At 40.7% G+C, this 17,174-nt stretch overlaps 1 protein-coding gene across 5 annotated transcripts in view; it reads right to left on the bottom strand.

Annotated features, from left to right (window-relative positions):
• The window catches only part of GSE1 (Gse1 coiled-coil protein), a 1,449,259-nt gene that overhangs the window by 114,635 nt on the left and 1,317,450 nt on the right, over positions 1 to 17,174 (bottom strand). For 4 of the 5 annotated variants that reach the window (XM_044081755.1, XM_044081750.1, XM_044081754.1 and 1 more), the window contains exons 10-11: positions 12,021 to 12,133; positions 7,324 to 7,594 (exon numbers count right to left, since the gene is read on the bottom strand). In XM_044081755.1, coding sequence (XP_043937690.1) covers positions 7,324 to 7,594; positions 12,021 to 12,133 — 384 coding nt within the window. The remainder of the gene's footprint in view (positions 1 to 7,323; positions 7,595 to 12,020; positions 12,134 to 17,174) is intronic. The other variant, XM_044081752.1, reaches the window with a different exon arrangement.

Here is a 17,174-nt window from a genome sequence, read left to right as displayed (position 1 = left end):
GCAATATTATGGTCACCAGAAATAGTGGAAAACAATTAAAAACTGCTGTTACATGATCTCCCATCTGCAACACGCAGTACACATTACTATACACAACTTGATTTCACCATACAAGATAGTCACAAACATTCGCCCCAGACTAGTATGCAGCTGAAGGTCACCCCCATGAAACTGACCATCAATCACTACATAATAACAAAAATATAATTACACAATAATGGAGCATTGCTATTCAAAAACGAGCAATCTGACTGGACAGCCCAACCAACATGCCTGTTGTAAATCGAGCATATACCAAATGAAAAAAAGACCGGCCTCTAAAGTAGCATTGAGCAGCCAGGCTTTCTATTGGCATATGCTTAGGAAACATAGCAAAATACAAGAAAAAATCAGGTACATTCTTCAAAACTAAAGAAGCAGAAATGCACCTGATTTTCCTGTATTTCTGCAATGTCCCAACTAAAATCTCGATAGTCCATACCCCTCAACTATACAGATTTTTACAGAATGTCCAGATTTTTGCCTCACAGTTTTGGTCTATTCTCCATAAAAATTATAGTTTTCTGGCAAGCCACTGTGGAATGAACTTATTAAATAATGACAGGCATTTCAAATTCAGGCTTTACATCCTTCAGAAATGTACAAAAACACAAAACTTCTTTTTCCAGCAACTTTCCAAGTTTATAACAGCAATATTTAAAATCTGCCCCTATTTTTGGACCTTTGTCTCCCTATTATGTTGGGTTTATCTAGATTTCTTGCATTAAGAATTTATAAGGTATACAGCATGAAACACAAAAAACAAAGCAAAGGAGATTCTCTTTACTCTGTTGCTTCTTCAGCACTGCGCTGATGTAACTTTGCAAGCATGGGAACACAAGTTCCATATGCATGCGCAGTACTTCAGCAAACAAGGAAGAATGCAGAGGAACACCACAGCACCCTTATACAAAGACATTATTTAAGAAAGGTACACAATTCCATTCCTAAATAATGTCATTGTACAAAGTACAGTTGTGTACACTTACCATAAATGTAGATGTTCGAGTCTATTCACTGTTGCAGTCATTACATTTGGGTAATCTGCTAGCAGGTTGCCCTCAGTCGGCCTGAATAACAAAGTCTTGGGTCCTGCATCAGTTGCTGTCTCCTCTTCCATGACGTCAGGTCATCAGGGGTATAAAACATGCAGCCGATGCCATTTTATTCAGTTTTTCTTGCCCCAGATATCAGGTGCCCCCCAAATAGGGAGCAGAAATATATATATATATATATATATATATATATATATATATATATATATATATATATATATATATATATATATATATATATATATATATATATATATATGTATATATGTATATATATATATATATATATATATAAACAGAAATATATGTAAATGCACTTTTGGCAACATAAACTTTACCTTCATCTAAAAGCAAATACACCACAAAGGCTGAAGAATATAGTGAAGGAAAGAAAAGTTATAGAAAAGGGGGATGACGGGTGGGTAACCCGGACTGCAACAGTGAATACACTTGAACATCTACATTTATGGTAAGTGTACACAACTGTACTATGTTCTTCATGTTTCGCTGTTGCCGTCATTACATTTGGGTGGAATCCCAAAGCTATGGATGGGAGGATGGAATTAAATGGCATTAGAAGTAGCTATAAGGCACTGCAGAACTGCAGTGGCAAAGCCTGCCCTGGATTTGGAGAAGAGAGGCAAATGATAATGCTTTGTGAAGGTATGAACAGAACTCCAAGTAGCAGCTTCTAGAATGTCTTTGGTTGGAACCCCTCTGAGAAAAGCTGCTAAGGTAGAGGCAGCCCTGGTGGAATGTGACCTGATCTCCTTGGGCATAGGTTTACCATGGTGCAAGTAGCAGAAATAAATGCAATGGCTTATCCACTTAGAAATAGTCTGCTTTGATATAGCCTTCCCCTCTGATCCTGTAGCAAATGCCACCAGTAGTTGCTCAGACTTTCTTAGACATTTGGTCCAGTTTAAGTAGAATCTTAGTTGTCTGTGAACGTCCAATGAATGCAGAATCCGCTCCCTCTTGTTCTGCGGATTTGGGTAAAATGTTGGCAGGTGAATTGTTTGGTTAAGAGCCACACTGGATACCACCTTAGGCATAAAAGAAGGATTGGTCCTGAGGGACACCCTGTCTGGGTAAAATGTAATGAAAGGCTCCACAGCCATGAGAGCCTGTAGTTCTGAAACCCTTCTTGCTGAAGTGACTGCCAAGAGGAAAGCTGTTTTCCAAGATAAAAATGTTATATCCGCAGTAGCTGCTGATTCAAAAGGAGGCAGGGTGAGTTTTTCCTGCACAAAATTGAGGTCCCATGCAGGAGTTGGTGATCTTCTAGGAGGCCTTAAATTTTTGGCACCTCTAAGATACTGTTTAAGCAGAGGATGAGAAAAGAGGGGAGGCTCCATGTTGTAATGAGCCGAGATGGCAGAGACATGGATTTTTATTGAAGAAAAAGATAATCCCTTGTCAAGCATCTCAGTCAAATATTGTAAAATCTGAGGGATACTGGGCTTTGCTGTGTCCGTTTCCCACAGAATCTCTTCCATTTACCAGCATAAGATTTTCTAGTACTAGGCCTTCTGGCTTCCAAAATGACATCCATCACAGATTTACTGAGAGGTGTTGTTTGAATAATTAAATGATCAGCCATGCTGCAGGGTTCAGAATTTGGAGCTGAATGTGCAGAATTTGATTGTTCTGCTGAGACAGTAGATGAGGTATCTGAGGCAAGTACCAAGGAGGAAGTTGAGACATATTCCTTAGAATTGGATACCAGTGCTGGCGAGGCCAGTCCAGAGCAACTAGGATCATTTTTGTTTTTTCCTGTCTGACTTTTAGCAAGACCTTGGAGAGAAGAGGCAGAGGGGGAAAGGCATAGACTGATAAGTTCTTCCAACTGAAGGATAGGGCATCCACTTTCCATGCTTTTCTGTGATAAGTCCTTGAGCAGTATTTGTCCAGTTGATAATTTTGGGGAGAGGCAAATAGATCTATGTCTGGGCTCACCCATTTCTGTGTTAACATGCTGAAGATTTGTGAATCCAGTTTCCACTCATGTGGGTCCATACGATTTCTGCTTAAGTCATCTGCCAGAGTATTTTGCTAGTCTGCAAAGGGGATAGGAATGTGTACCCCCCCTGCTTGTTTATGTACCACATAACCGTGGTGTTGTCCATCTTTATCAGTAGCTGTCCTGGAAATAAGTCCTTGAAGGCTGTCAGAGCATTCTGAACAGCTAGCATCTCTTTCTGGTTGATATGCAGATGCATTTGTTTTGGACTCCATTTGCCCTGAATGCATCTCCCCGCCAGGTGGGCACCCCCACGCACAGTCTGATGCGTCTGTAGTTAGGGTTTGGGTGGCAGGGGGTAGAGTGAATGACAGTCCCTTGTTTTGGTGACATGTCTCTGCCCACCAAAGAAACTCCTGTTGTAGTCAGGGAATGAGAGGAATCATTGTTTTCAGACTGTGACAATGATGACTCCATAAACTTTTTACGTACCACTGAAGTTTCCTCATATGCAGTCTCGCATATGGAATTAGTAGAATGCAGGATGCCATGAACCCCAAAGCCTGCAGAATTTGTCTTGCAGATAACTGGGTTTTTGTTGCCATTTGTTTGAAGTATGTTGTCAGTTGGATTTGTTTGTCTGGCGTAAGGTAAGCCATCTGGGCAGTTGTATTCAAGTTTACACCCAGGAATGTAATTATTTGAGAGGGTACCAGTTGGGATTTATTTTCGTTTATTGTGTACCCTAGGCATGTTGGAAGCCTTTTTACAAATGCCAGATGTTGAAGAAGAGTGTCCTTGTCCTCTGCTTGAATGAGACAATCGTCCAGATAAGGATAAATTTGTATGCTTCTTTGTCTGCAGAATGCAATTACTGGTGCCAAGCACTTTGTAAAGACCCTGGGCACAGTAGGTAAGCCAAAGGGCAGTGCAGAGAATTGGTAATGTAGAAAACCTGCCTTGAAGCAGAGGTATCTTCTGCATGATTCCCTTATTGGGATATGCAGGTATGCCTCTTTTAAGTCTAGAGTCACTAACCAAGCGTTCCTGTCCAGCATAGGCAGTAGCTGCTGTGAAGTCAGCATTTTGAATTTTGGAATGTCCAGGAACGTGTACAAAATCGATAAGTCCAGTATTGGATGCCATGCATCGTCTTTTCTGGGTACCAGGAAAAGTCTTGAATAAAAACCTTGTCCTTTTTCCTTTTCTGGTACTGGTTGAATAGCCCCCATATCCATGAGGGACATAACGTGTTTCTCAGCCTCTGCCCACTGATTTTGTGGCAGATCTGGCCAACCATTTGGAATTGGCAAAGTATGGAAATGAAATCTGTACCCCTGGGATACTATGTTTAATACCCACTTGTCCTGGGTAATTAACTGCCAATTTTGAGCATGAAGTGCTAGTTTTTTCCCCAAGGGGGCTAACAAAAGATGAGTGCTTTGCGAAGGTAGAGGGAAGTCATTGAGACTGCTTACTGTAGGGTTGTGCTTTGTTTCCTCCAGATTTAGCGGTGGAGGCACCCCATTGCTTTGACCTATAAGAACCCTGAGATTGGTATCTGGAGCCTTTTGAGCGTCTGGATTTGCCTTGAGTGGCTCTGTTGGACACAGAAAAGGACCAATTTTAGTAGGCCAGTGCCTACTGAACCTGGGTGGCTGCACTTGCAAGAAATCTTTTACAGTTTGCATAGATTTAGCTTTGTCTTCCATTTTCTTTAAAACCTCTTCTGTCTTATTACCAAACAGAGTATCATGCTGCAAGGGAGCATCCAACAATTTAGCTTTAACATGATCAGGCATATTTTGCTCCTTGAGCCAGTCATGCCTTCTAATCACAGATCCAGTAACTGCGGCCCTGCAAGAGGCCTCCAAGGAATCAAAACCACATTGCAAAGTATGCTTTCCAACCTGTTCTGCTGAATGCAATAATTCCTGTAATTCTTTATTTTCCACACACTCAGAAATCAACATAATTTTCTGTTTCAATAAGCCCATAACATGCTGTTGATATTTAAGCATATGAAACTGGCAGTTTAAGGCCCTAATTGCCAAGGCTGCAGACGTATAAAACTTCTTTCCCCATCTATCCAGCGCCCTGGAATCTCTATCAGAGGGGGTAGGATTTTTGGCTGTAGAGGCCTTTACACCTTTGTGACCCTGTGAGATAGTCTCAGGATCAGCAGCAGGATTTTTGAATAGAAATTTGTGGGAGTCAGGAACCCTGTAATATCTGTCTGGCTTACTAGGAGCTGGAGGTAGGGAATCAGGAGCCATGCTTAATTCAGAAAAGACATCATCAACAATGTCTAATACAGGAGGTATTGCCAAAGGCCTATGGTGAAAAAGAAGGAAATCCCTAAGCCTCTTTTTTGATTCAGAGAAATTCTGACTCTCCCAGTGAAAATGTTCCCTTAAAGTATGCAAAGTTTCTCCAAAAGAGTAATCCTCAGGAGGAGATGCAGACGGGATGGATTCTTCTGCGTCAGAATCCTCATAGGGTGGAATGGAAAATTCTTGATCAGAAGAGGGATCAGAAGAAATGGAAACCTGATCTGAAGATTCATAATCAGTGCCTTGCCTAGGCCTCTTGGCAGGGGGGGGTTGGGAACCCCTGATCAATGTAATTAAGTCCTCAGCCATTTTGATCATCTCTTTTTTAGGCATAGGGCCCTGAGCACGTGGCTCATGCATCATTTTTTCAGACATAGAAGATGTTTTTGATCTTGTTTTTGAGGCTGGCATCGGTTTTATATAAAAATGTTGAGGCCTGAAAACACCCTCAGAAGCCGGTGCCTGCTCAGCAGCTCCAGGCCCATCCAAGGGAGAGACATTTGCGCGTTCAATACTCTGAGAATCTCGTGGCATACCGGACTCTGCATGGGTCTCAGTAGAGGCCTGCGACTCAAAAGTAGCGGGTATCAGGGGCTGTGAAAGCACCTTACTGAGTACCGGCGAACCGGCGACTGGCTTAGAAGTTTCGTCAACAGTCTGTCTCTGTCTTTTTCTTTGCATTTTTTATGAACTCCAGTAGTCGGATTGCTAACCGACGACATTTCAGGGTAATTAAATCTTGATCCAAAATATTTAGAAGCAAAAATATAAAGACGCTTAATAGTGCGTTGGTTAAATCTAGCACAAAACCGACAGCAAGGCATGTTATGATCTGGGCCCAGGCAAGGAATACAGTACAAATGAAAATCCTTATTAGGTATTTGCTTCCCACAAGTAATGCAATTATTAACTTTTACTGACATCGGTAAGGAGCAAGAAAAAGTTTCCTCCAATGGGGTACTTAGCTTTAGATTGAAGACTTCAGTTCTGAAACTCAAATGCGAAAATTTCAGGAGTTGGCCGACCGGCACTTGCGAACTGCTTCTGCTTTGGGCACTGCGCGGCAAGAAAGACTGAATAAAATGGCATCAGTTGCATGTTTTATACCCCTGACGACCTGACGTCATGGAAGAGGAGACAGCAACGGACGGAGGAGCCAAGACTTTGTTATTTAGGCCGACTGAGGGCAACCTGCCAGCAGATTACCCAAATGTAATGACTGCAACAGTGAAACACGAAGAACATCAGCAATAATCAACTCTTGTTTGTGGGTATATCAGGATTTACCCATGGCTGACTTTTTTTAATCACATGGGCTTTGCCCTTGTAATCAAACCTCAAGATCTGTGGGTAAATCATGACACTCCCATCCACAGTCATGGATTACTGTTTTATTACTTTGGCAGAGAAGACACCAATTTATCCATCCAACAGAAAGACAAAGGCTGCTGAGATACACCTTCTGATCTTCCCAATGACTGCTTTTGCATGCTGGAAATCTTTCAATGTATTCGCCCCATACCACTTTCAATGGGAATCTACTATGCAGTTGGTATTTCTTCTACAAAGAGGGAACCTTCCTGTATTACCTCTCAAACAACCAGATCCTTCCCACCTCAAGCCACATCTACTCTAACCCTAACAGAGTCATTCTTTTGAGGAGACAACACTTTGGTACCTTATTTTCCACGTTATGACTTTGTATAGTTTTATGAGACCTTGCCAATTAGGAATTTCATGCTATTTTATAATGTCTTCTTATTACCTCTGTAATAATTTGTAGTCTGCTACTGTAATTACTGTATATTGTTATAACTATGCTGCTTTGTACCCTCCGTATTTCCCAGAATCACACTCAGGAACAACTTAATATAAGCAACTTGTGGTTCATTACACGTTACCTATTACATTCAAAAAGGCACATTTTTCCTACCTTTATGATGCTCACTGTTTATATGTGTCAAGTTAAATGCAGTCAGGAACTTCTTTTTATCTTCAAAGCTGGGAGAGCTGTTCATCTCATCTGGGGTGTAACGAGTGGTGAGCAAGGGCCGTGGTGAAGGTGTCTGCCGCTTCCCTTGAACAGGTGCTGGGGATGGACTTCTCTCTCTTAACATTCTTCTTCTCTTTCTTTGCTTCTGTAACAATATTTCTTCTTTCTTGGAATAAGTGGTCAGACCAAAAATCATCAAATACTCAAGTTTCTAATGTTGAGAAATGACAAAATAATAAGAACAAGTCAGATACCCAAAGGAACACTTCCACAAGACTGACCTTTCTCATTATGGTTATGGCTGTTCCCTATGTTTATCAGTCCAAGAAAGTAAACTGGTAAAGCATATGTTCTGAAATAAGATGCTGGCTGGAAAGAAAACAAAGAACTGAGTAAAAAAATGTATATAGAAGTTAAATAAAAAACACCATAAAAAGTGAGAGCATTCTCCTAGATCTTTATCAAAGCATGCCAAGCTGAGGTCAAGCATTACAGACAGGGCTCTAATATGTTGCAAGAGAGCATTTACCTAAAAGAAACCTGAAATGAACAGCCAAAATCGAAAGTGGTACACTGAAAGTTTCATTGGTGAACTCAAAATCTTGCATTAAAATGGAAACTTGTTCTCATGCAGCAAAAATACAAAAAAAAAATTATTCTTTACCAAAACACTGCATTTCAGTAAGTGTAATGCATACAAGGGGAAGGACAACTGCTTATTTCATAAAAAAATCACAAAGTTGGGATGACAGATTGCAACATGATTCATATTAACAAAATATGTTTACTCCAATTCACTTCATTTATGAAATAAACTTTAAGTTGCATATTAGATCTTTGCTATGTTTCACTGTGACTCCATCGATAAGCAAGTTATCTTACACATTACAAAAAAAAAAAAAACAAGAACATGGTTAATTATAGATACAGTTCCCAAACAGGATGTAATTTATTAATTTTTCATACAATTAATTTTTTTGCTTCATCTATTCATATCACTATAATGCCATAAAGTCTCTTTTATTAGTGCCTCTGTATTATGGTGAAGACAACTGTCGTTTCATAACTAAGCTCTACTTTCTTTTCCCTTCATCACTGCTGCCTAGGGCAGAAAAGGGGCAACATGTCACTCTACTGAGCAGATTAACAAATAAACACTTTTAAAATATGATCAGTCCACTTGGCAGATTAAAAGACAACTGCACACACACACACACACACACACACACACACACACACACACACACACACACACACACACACACACACACACGTACCACAACAATTATCATCACACATGGAAATGTGCATACATTTTCTTTAAAAGGCATTTCTTTTACAATGTTCACTTTAACTTCTCATCTGAATACAGAGTCTTTCCTTCCCACCAAACTCATTTTCTTGGGAACAGCTCCACTGTCAGCCCCCAACATTTCCGTTAGATTTCCCACTCACTGAACTTGTTATCTTATGTTCTGCACAAACAAAAAGCCTTCCTCTGAGAATTTATTATTTGCAAATAAATACTTCAAGGACAGCGGATTTCCAAAACCAGGCCGGATGAGTTGGTTTCAAACATGAAATAAACATTCAAAACACATGACTTTTTACAGAGATCAAAACTGGAGTGAAGAATATATTCTTATTTACACTGACAAGTTATGGACCACAAAGCCTGAACAACTAAATTTAATACTAAAGGGATTAACCAGTGTGAAAGGATTTAAAATAGTAAATTATCCTCAGGGTGATCCTAACAATTTTTCAGGTTTTTGGGTAACTCAACAAAGCAAACAGATTTAGTTCTATTCCAGGCCATTAATGACCACTGGGGCGGATCCAAACTTACTTCTTAAAAACTGAAACACACTTCCAAGTTACTTAATTTTATTCAAATCAACAAAGCTCCAACTCCTGGCTGCAGTGTGATAGTAGAACTGCTATCAGTTTATAATTTTGAAACCACAGAAGCTTATCTCTTTATAGCTGAGAGATACAGGCTTTCCCTTGCCAGCTTACTAAAGTTATATGCAGCAGCAGCAGCATGAAAACAACAGGAATACTCACTAATCTCTTTCAATGCACACTGAGGATGTGTGTTAAAGACTGCTCTGGCAATCTGGAATTTCAGAATCACCTAAGAAATAAAAGTAGATTTGGAACTCAAACCCAATCTTGATAATGCAGTTTTGCTAGCACGTCAACAAACTTATGACAACCATGTATCTGAGTTAGAAGTCAGTGGATATGTGGTTGCACCTTGAAACACCTTAAAGCAAACAGGTATATCGGAAAGCTGAAAAGAAAACTGCTCTGTATACTGCCATGCAAAGCTGTAGGAAATCTCTGGTGAAGAAGATGCCTTCCCCAGTTGCAAGCTGTAGAACAGGTGCCTTTCAGTCCCTGAAACCTACAAGCATTATCAAGAAGCATTTTGAGTAATGGCAAGGAGCTATTCTTTATATCCAAATCTTCACTATATTTTTTATGTCACCCTCAGTGTTGGGAGTGCCTAATGGAGATCTATCAAGGATGCCAAAGAGCATTGCTACTGCTCTGATATAAACCTATTTAAAATGCCTATGAAAATGTTACTATATGAATGCACTAAACAATAATTTTAATTTAGTGTGGGATAATCAGATCACCAATGATACACTGAAAACTTACTGAAACAGTAAGGATGAAATGGTAAGGCCAATTTGAAAAAATTAAGTTTTCAGGAAGAAACTTGGAAGAAGTGTCCCTTCACTCAGAACTGCTCAGCACCTGGTCCATTTTGTGTTAAGAGGTCACCCTACTGCCCAGAATGACCATCCTCCTCACTCTGGTCTACAAACAACCCAGAAGGTATCACAATCCAGTAATGACTATTTTCTAAAGGGTTATGTATTTTCTCCTTCATCCCTCTCCCTTGCAGTTCCTGGGCACAGTACTGAAATCAATCTTGCAGTGCTGGCCCGATGGAGCATCCGTGCATGTTCTGGCACCAGCTGCAATGCACAGTGCTGGGTGGCTGGCTGGTCAAATGCTCGGCCTCAGTGCTCCTGCAATGATACACTACCTACCCAAACTTTAGTATCACTGTAGTTTTGAACTTCCTCTCTTCTCAGGATGAGTGAACTGACCTCAACTACTCACTCCCATACTGCCTGGATCTACTAATCAAACCCAGACCTCTGGGGTTGCAGTCTCATCTTTTACCCCTATGTAACAGGAGGCTGATCCCACAACCTTATATAAAAGTTTTGCACTTTTTTGGCAGTTTCACTTAGACCACCTAACGTCCCAGTAGAAAGGCAGTCTTTTCTATCTGGCTGGAGTACAGGTATGGGAATCATAATGGCGATCAGAGGAATGTTCTCAAAGAGCAGCCTGCCATCTTCTGACTGGCAATAGGTTCCTGTCTCACACATATCAAAGACATTTGATAAAAAGCCCATTAGAAACCTCTATCAGCAGCACTGTTAGGAAGACATGTTCACTCCATTTCATGTCCCAGTCTGCATCTTTGGAAAAGAACAGTGTACAGATGGACAAATATGACCTCCCTCCATCAGATCTAGTGGCTATAAAAATGTCTGAATCCAGTTCATAAAAGGTGGAATTTGACTCAACCAAAGCTCTTTGCAAGAAGTACAGGTAGTTTAAAATGAAGGAGGGGAGAGCACAGGTACTAGATAAAACTAGTGATGTTATGGAGGGGAAATGACTTACAGGAAAATGAGCACGTTATAAACACCGCACATAAAGGTTCATTAATTTTAACTGTAAAAATTGTTTGCTGAAATAACAATAAAGTACTGCTAAACTAAATAAATTCTCAATTTGCCTTGATATTTGTCAATGTTTCATCACTGTTTAGCATTAATTAACATGGACTGGAAATTATGGGATAACTGCAAAAGTAACCGTTAATAACAACACTGATACATGTACTAATTTGTTTTACACTACCCTCAAAGAAAGAAAGAAAGAGAAAGAAAGAAAGAAAACAAACTAATATACTTCTGACTCATTGGATGACAGCAGGATAAGGAAAATTATTTACAGGTGTCTACCTGGAACGCTCTCTCATGTCATATAAAAATATTGCTACAACTCAAATTTTCATTTTTTTTCATTGTAGTTAGCTTTTGTTTACACTTTAAAAGAAAGGTCATTTAATGCTTTACATTAACCTGCTTAAATATAAAAAATAATACACACAATAAAATAAAAAGTTTAAACATCTCACTCATATTTCCTAGAATACATAAGTTCAGAAGAACAACTTAAATTCCACTACTCTCCAGCTCAGTGCTGTTACCTGCCACCTTGCAGCATTTCCTCTGAGGTTACCTCCAGTCTTCTCCAGTGACTTGTATTTTCAGTTCTGTATGTTAAGTGCTGTTATGTACTGCAGCATTCTTCATTACAGACAGGATTTTTACTTCATGTTATCCCTAACTTACCACTCCTTCCCAAACCTACGCTTGTTAACAAATTTTCACTCAGTAAACCTTCCTGGCCAGAGTCTAGTAATAAAACTATCTGAGCATATACACCCTGACCTATCAAAAGTACAACTTGGTACCTCTTTGCCTAGCAACCAATAGCAACTGTCATTTATCTGTTTGCCTGTGTCATTTCAGTACCTCAGTTGATGTATCTAGTTTCAGCGGGGGTTGTTCAGCAACTCTGCGTAGATGAGCTCGCACCTCTTCTTCATCACTCTCATCATATGAGTCATCCAGATCATAGTAGTAACCTGTTTTCAAAAGTAAGGCATGGAACAGTGAGGATATATACTACATGCAATTTGTGATGTACATGTTAGCAACTGGCCAATGCATTTTACAGATATCAGTAAAACAACAAAGGCTGGTAATTTACTTGCACTGTTACAATAACCAGCCAGTAGATATGAAATAATTTTCTGCAAATTTATTATTTATTTATGTGACATTTGTTTAATGGGGTGGTCTGACTGGGTCTATAGACCCGTTTTCAGCAAGAAGTCCAGGGAGAAAAGCTCCACATACAGTACAATACAAATACAATATAATCCAATACAATAAAAAATGGCATGAGAAATACTATACAAAACAAGTTGAAAGAACATAAACTATGTTACAAGATGTTACAAGATATACTAAATATCTAGACAATTCTATACAAAATGATACAAAAATCACTGAACCCACAGACATTGCCAACATACTGGCAGACAGGTTCAGTGCAAACTTCACCCCCCTCTCCCCCCCTAAAGGAGAGATAACTATCCCAGCCGAGTGTAGCCTCCCGGACATCTCAAATGCGCAGGTGAAAGCTGCTCTCTCTAAAGCTAAAAACACAGCATCAATGGGACCGGATGGTGTCCCCGGCTGTGAGCTACACGAGCTAAATGAGGAATTAAACCCGCACATAAGGCAGCTGTTTAATCTCAGCCTTACCACAGGATACGTGCCCAAGGAGTGGCGTACGGCAACTGTTGTCCCACTCCACAAAGGCGGCGCCTACACGGACCCTGGTAATTACCGCCCCATAAGCTTAACAAGTCTAGTCTGCAAAGCTATGGAGAGGATCATAATGGAGCTCATAAACAAAGATATAGGGGACTTGCAGACATTGGACCCGACCCAGTTTGGCTTTGTCAAGGGAAGATCATGCCTTTTGAACTTGGTCGACTTCTTCGAAACAGTCACCAAGGCCATTGATGAGGGAAAGGCAGTCCATACAGCCTACCTTGACCTTGCAAAGGCTTTCAACACAATACCCCACTCGGGTATTGTAGAAAAACTTACCAGCTTAAATGTAAACCCATATGTCACAAGATGGGTTGCAAACTGGCTTAAGGACAGAACCCACAGGGTTAGAGTTGCTGGCGCTGTGTCAGACTCCAAGCCGGTCACAAGTGGTGTCCCACAGGGCTCGGTATCCTGTGGTAAGGCCCCCTATTGTTTGGCATCTACTTCTCAGAAGTACAGGCCAACATAGGAGGACTTTGGCTGACAAAGTTTGCAGATGACTGCAAACTGGGTGCCATAGTGGAAAGTGCATCAGACACGGATATCCTTCAGAAGGGACTCACGGAAACAGATAGCTGGTGCCAGAGCCACGGCCTGAAGTTAAACGCCAAAAAATGTATAGTCATACCCTTCGGGAAAAACAAGGTAACCCCAAGCTACCATATAGGTGGCAATCCACTAAGCACAGAAGAGGTTATCAGGGACCTGGGGACCCAGGTTGACAGTGGCCTTTCTTTTGACACTCACATTGCTAAAGTGGTTAGAAAGACCTTCTACATTGCCCACCTGATCATGAAGGGATTCACATCCAGATCTAGTGAGGTTATTGTTCCCTGTACTCTTCACTTATCAGACCAATGATCGAGTACAATGCCCCATTTGGGATGTATCTCACCCGACATCTGCAGCAATTGGAGAGACCCCAAAAGTTCCTCACCAAAAGGATAAAGGGACTCCAAAATCTGTCATATGCTGCCAGATTGAAGAAACTCCAGCTCTATTCAGTCGCATACCGCCTGCTCAGAGGTGACATGTGCCTGACATACAAGGCCATGTCCAACCCGAATTAATGGACATGCTCCACCTCAAAAATCCAAATCCACCAAAACCACTAGAGCAAGCGACTTAAACCTTAGCACGGATATAAATAGGACGTGCTGGAGGGATAGATTTATCACTCAGAGACTCCCTATGCTGTGGAATAAAATCCTGGTCCATGTGAGGCAGAGCACCTCGCTGACTCTGTTCAAGAGAAATCTAGACCTGTGGATGGGAGATCGAGGTTTACCCGGAATCATCTCTGTGTCACTGCTGGACAGAGGCACAACAAACTAATGGGCACAGTATTTTTTCATATAAGGGGTGGCGTAAGCCACAAAAATTTGGGCTAGGCTTATAAATGCCTTAGGGCAGATAGCCTAGTATAAACCTATGAACCTATTTAAAACATTATAGACAGAGAAGCCGCGGTGGTGCAGCGGTAGCGTTGTCGCCTCACAGCAAGATGTTCTCCCGTTCGAGTCTCGACTGGAGTGCCTTCTGTGTGGAGTCTGCATGTCCTCCCTGCAGTTGAGTGGCGTTTGAAAGACATGCGTAAATGAGTGTGCCTTTGTTGAAGGTTGGGTGTCGAGCTGGCACCTCGGCACCGTAAAAATCTCCTGCCAATCATTAGCGGACCAGAGGTCCGCTGTGGCGATCCCTAACTGGGAAAAGCCGAAAGAAGAACAACATAGACAATTACAGTCACTCTCACCATATGGCCTATGAGTAGATAGTGTACAAAAATAGTATGTAGATAGTGAAATGTATGACACTGACTGTTATAGTACATGACAAAATAGAATGTTGGTTTCAGTTAGGAAAGTAATAGCCAGAAAGTTAGTGATGTAGAAAGATTGTGAGAATAAAGAAGAACAGAGGCATTATAGCCTGAGCAGTATCTTAAGGATATGGTATAGAAACAGAGAAGGAGTTAGGAGAGCCCTAGGATCTTGCAGACTGTGAGGGAGTGAAATGTGACAGAAGAGGAGGATGAGGCTAGTGTGGAAGAAGATGAAAAGCTGAGCATTAGGCAGGCTATATGCAGGAACAAAGACATGTATTTTTGAGATGATTTTTTAAAAACCCTTTGAAATGGGTTAGGCCAGGTATAGACCTGGTAGCTACAGGTAGTGAATTTCATAATATACAGAGTATGAATCCAGAGAGTGACCTGGTTTTCGTGTACGTTTTGAGGTAGCGAAGATATTTTTGTCTTCTGACTGTATGAATCGATTTGGTGTGTAAGGTTTCACTACACTGGCTAGTGCAGGGCAGGCAGTAGGCTTAAAAACAAGGTTGTGCAAGGTGGATATCTGAATAAAGGCAAGTTGGTTGGGGAGTTCAAGCCAGTTTAGCTCTAGTAGCAGTTTATGGTGATGTGTGTGATATTTAGAGTTTGTGGCAATCTTTGTTGTAGTATTGTTCCATCTTGCTTAGGGTATAAGTTTACAAGTTAGTTAGGACAGGGGCACTGTAAAGAAGGGAGAAAAGTAAACATGTTTTTGCAAGGGTAGTTTTGGTTACAGTGGTAAAGAAATGTTTGTTTCTTTATAAGAGTCCCAGTTTTTGATGAGTTTTCTTTATATTTTCCTGTATATGGGGGTGAAATGAAAGTTTATTGTCAATGATAACTCCTAGAAGTTTGGTTTCCTGCACTGTTTCTATGACAGTGTTGTCAGATACAAGAATGTTGAAATGATCTGTGACAGGGGAGATAATTTTGGGTTGAAAAAGTACAAGTTTAATCTTCTTTGGATTAAGAAAGCGTTGGGCATTTCTTAGCATTAGTGTTATTCGACTGCAGTGAAGGACAGTTGAGTTTTTAGTTCTGGTAGTGATTGAGCAGGACAGATTATGGTGGAATCATCAGCATATTTAATGAGGGTTCCAAGGTAAGAGGCAGTGTGAAGGTTGTTTGTGAAAATGTTGAAGAGCAGTGGTCCGAGGATGGAGCCTTGAGGGACTCCAGTAGGGTTGTGGAGAAAGGGTGAGAGTTCTTTGGACCATTTCACTGCTTGTGTACGATCCTTGCTCTGAAACCATTTTACTGTGTTATGTGAGAAGCCTAAGTTAGACAATGTGTTCAATAGTAAGGGGTGAGACAGTGTGTCAAAGGCCTTGGAGAGATCAAGGGATACTGAGGTAGTATAGCATCCTGCATCCCTGAGCTTGCTCACAGTGTCTGTAAAGGATAATAGGGCTGTAGCTGTGTTGTGCCTGTGTCAGAAGCCATGTTGGGTTTTGGTTAAAAGATTGTTTTGCAATAGATATTGCATTACCTGCTGATGGATACCTCTCTCAAGAATGTTGGATATGGGTGAGAAGATGGACATAGGATGGAAATTGGGATAATTCAAAAGAGTTGTCTCCTTTGTGGATGGGGGTGATGTGAGACTGTTTCCATACAGTAGGTACTTCTGATTTGGATAAAGATCTATTTATAAAGATACTGAATGGGTAGGTGAGTAGGCAGCCAGTTTGAGGTAGTGTGGTGGAAAATTACCAGCTGAGGTGGAGTAAGGTTTAAGTTTTTGTAGCAGTTTCTTAATGGTGTCAGTGGGTATGGGCTGAAATAGGAATGGGGTTTGTATGACATTTTGTTGAGTGGGGGGTTATTAATGACAGGGTTAGAAGTAGTTGATGGTATAGGGTTGATGTCAGAACAGATTGAAGGGTGGAGGGGGTCCAGCATTAGGAGTGCTAGTTGGTCTGATATTGACTTTATGAAGTGTTTGTTAAAGTTTTCGGCTATTTGTGATGGAGGGGTATCAGGTGATGGGGTGATGATGTGTTCTCTGTTTGTTCCAGGATTAAGCAGAGAAGATATGGAGAGCCAACATTTTTGGGGGTTGATTTTATGCTGGAGTAAAGCTGTGAACAGTACCACTTCTTACCTTTGTTGATTAGTTTTGTCACTTTGTTTCATAATGTTTTGAAATTTACATTATTTTGTTCATTTTTGTTTAGTTTCCAGGTTATCCATGCTGGATCCCTTTGCTTCATCAGGTGTTTATATTCCTTAGAGAGCCATAGTAATGAGTTCTTTTTGATTCTTTTCACAGGAATGGGAGGTAGGGTATTAAACTATGTGAAGGAAGGTGTTATTAAAGTATAGTACATTATCATTAAGGGGTAGTAGTTTAAGGGGTGTCCAGTCTATTTAATGTAGGAGATTGTTGAATTTATGCTGACAAAATTTAGTTGAATTCCTAACTGATTTTACAGTGTGTACTCTTAGTT

Source organism: Protopterus annectens, chromosome 8.part1, assembly GCF_019279795.1.
Source record: "Protopterus annectens isolate FY-2018-M chromosome 8.part1, PAN1.0, whole genome shotgun sequence".
NCBI lineage: Eukaryota > Metazoa > Chordata > Ceratodontiformes > Protopteridae > Protopterus > Protopterus annectens.
Note: the sequence above shows the minus strand (reverse complement) of the source record. Positions and strands in the feature narration are given on the sequence as shown.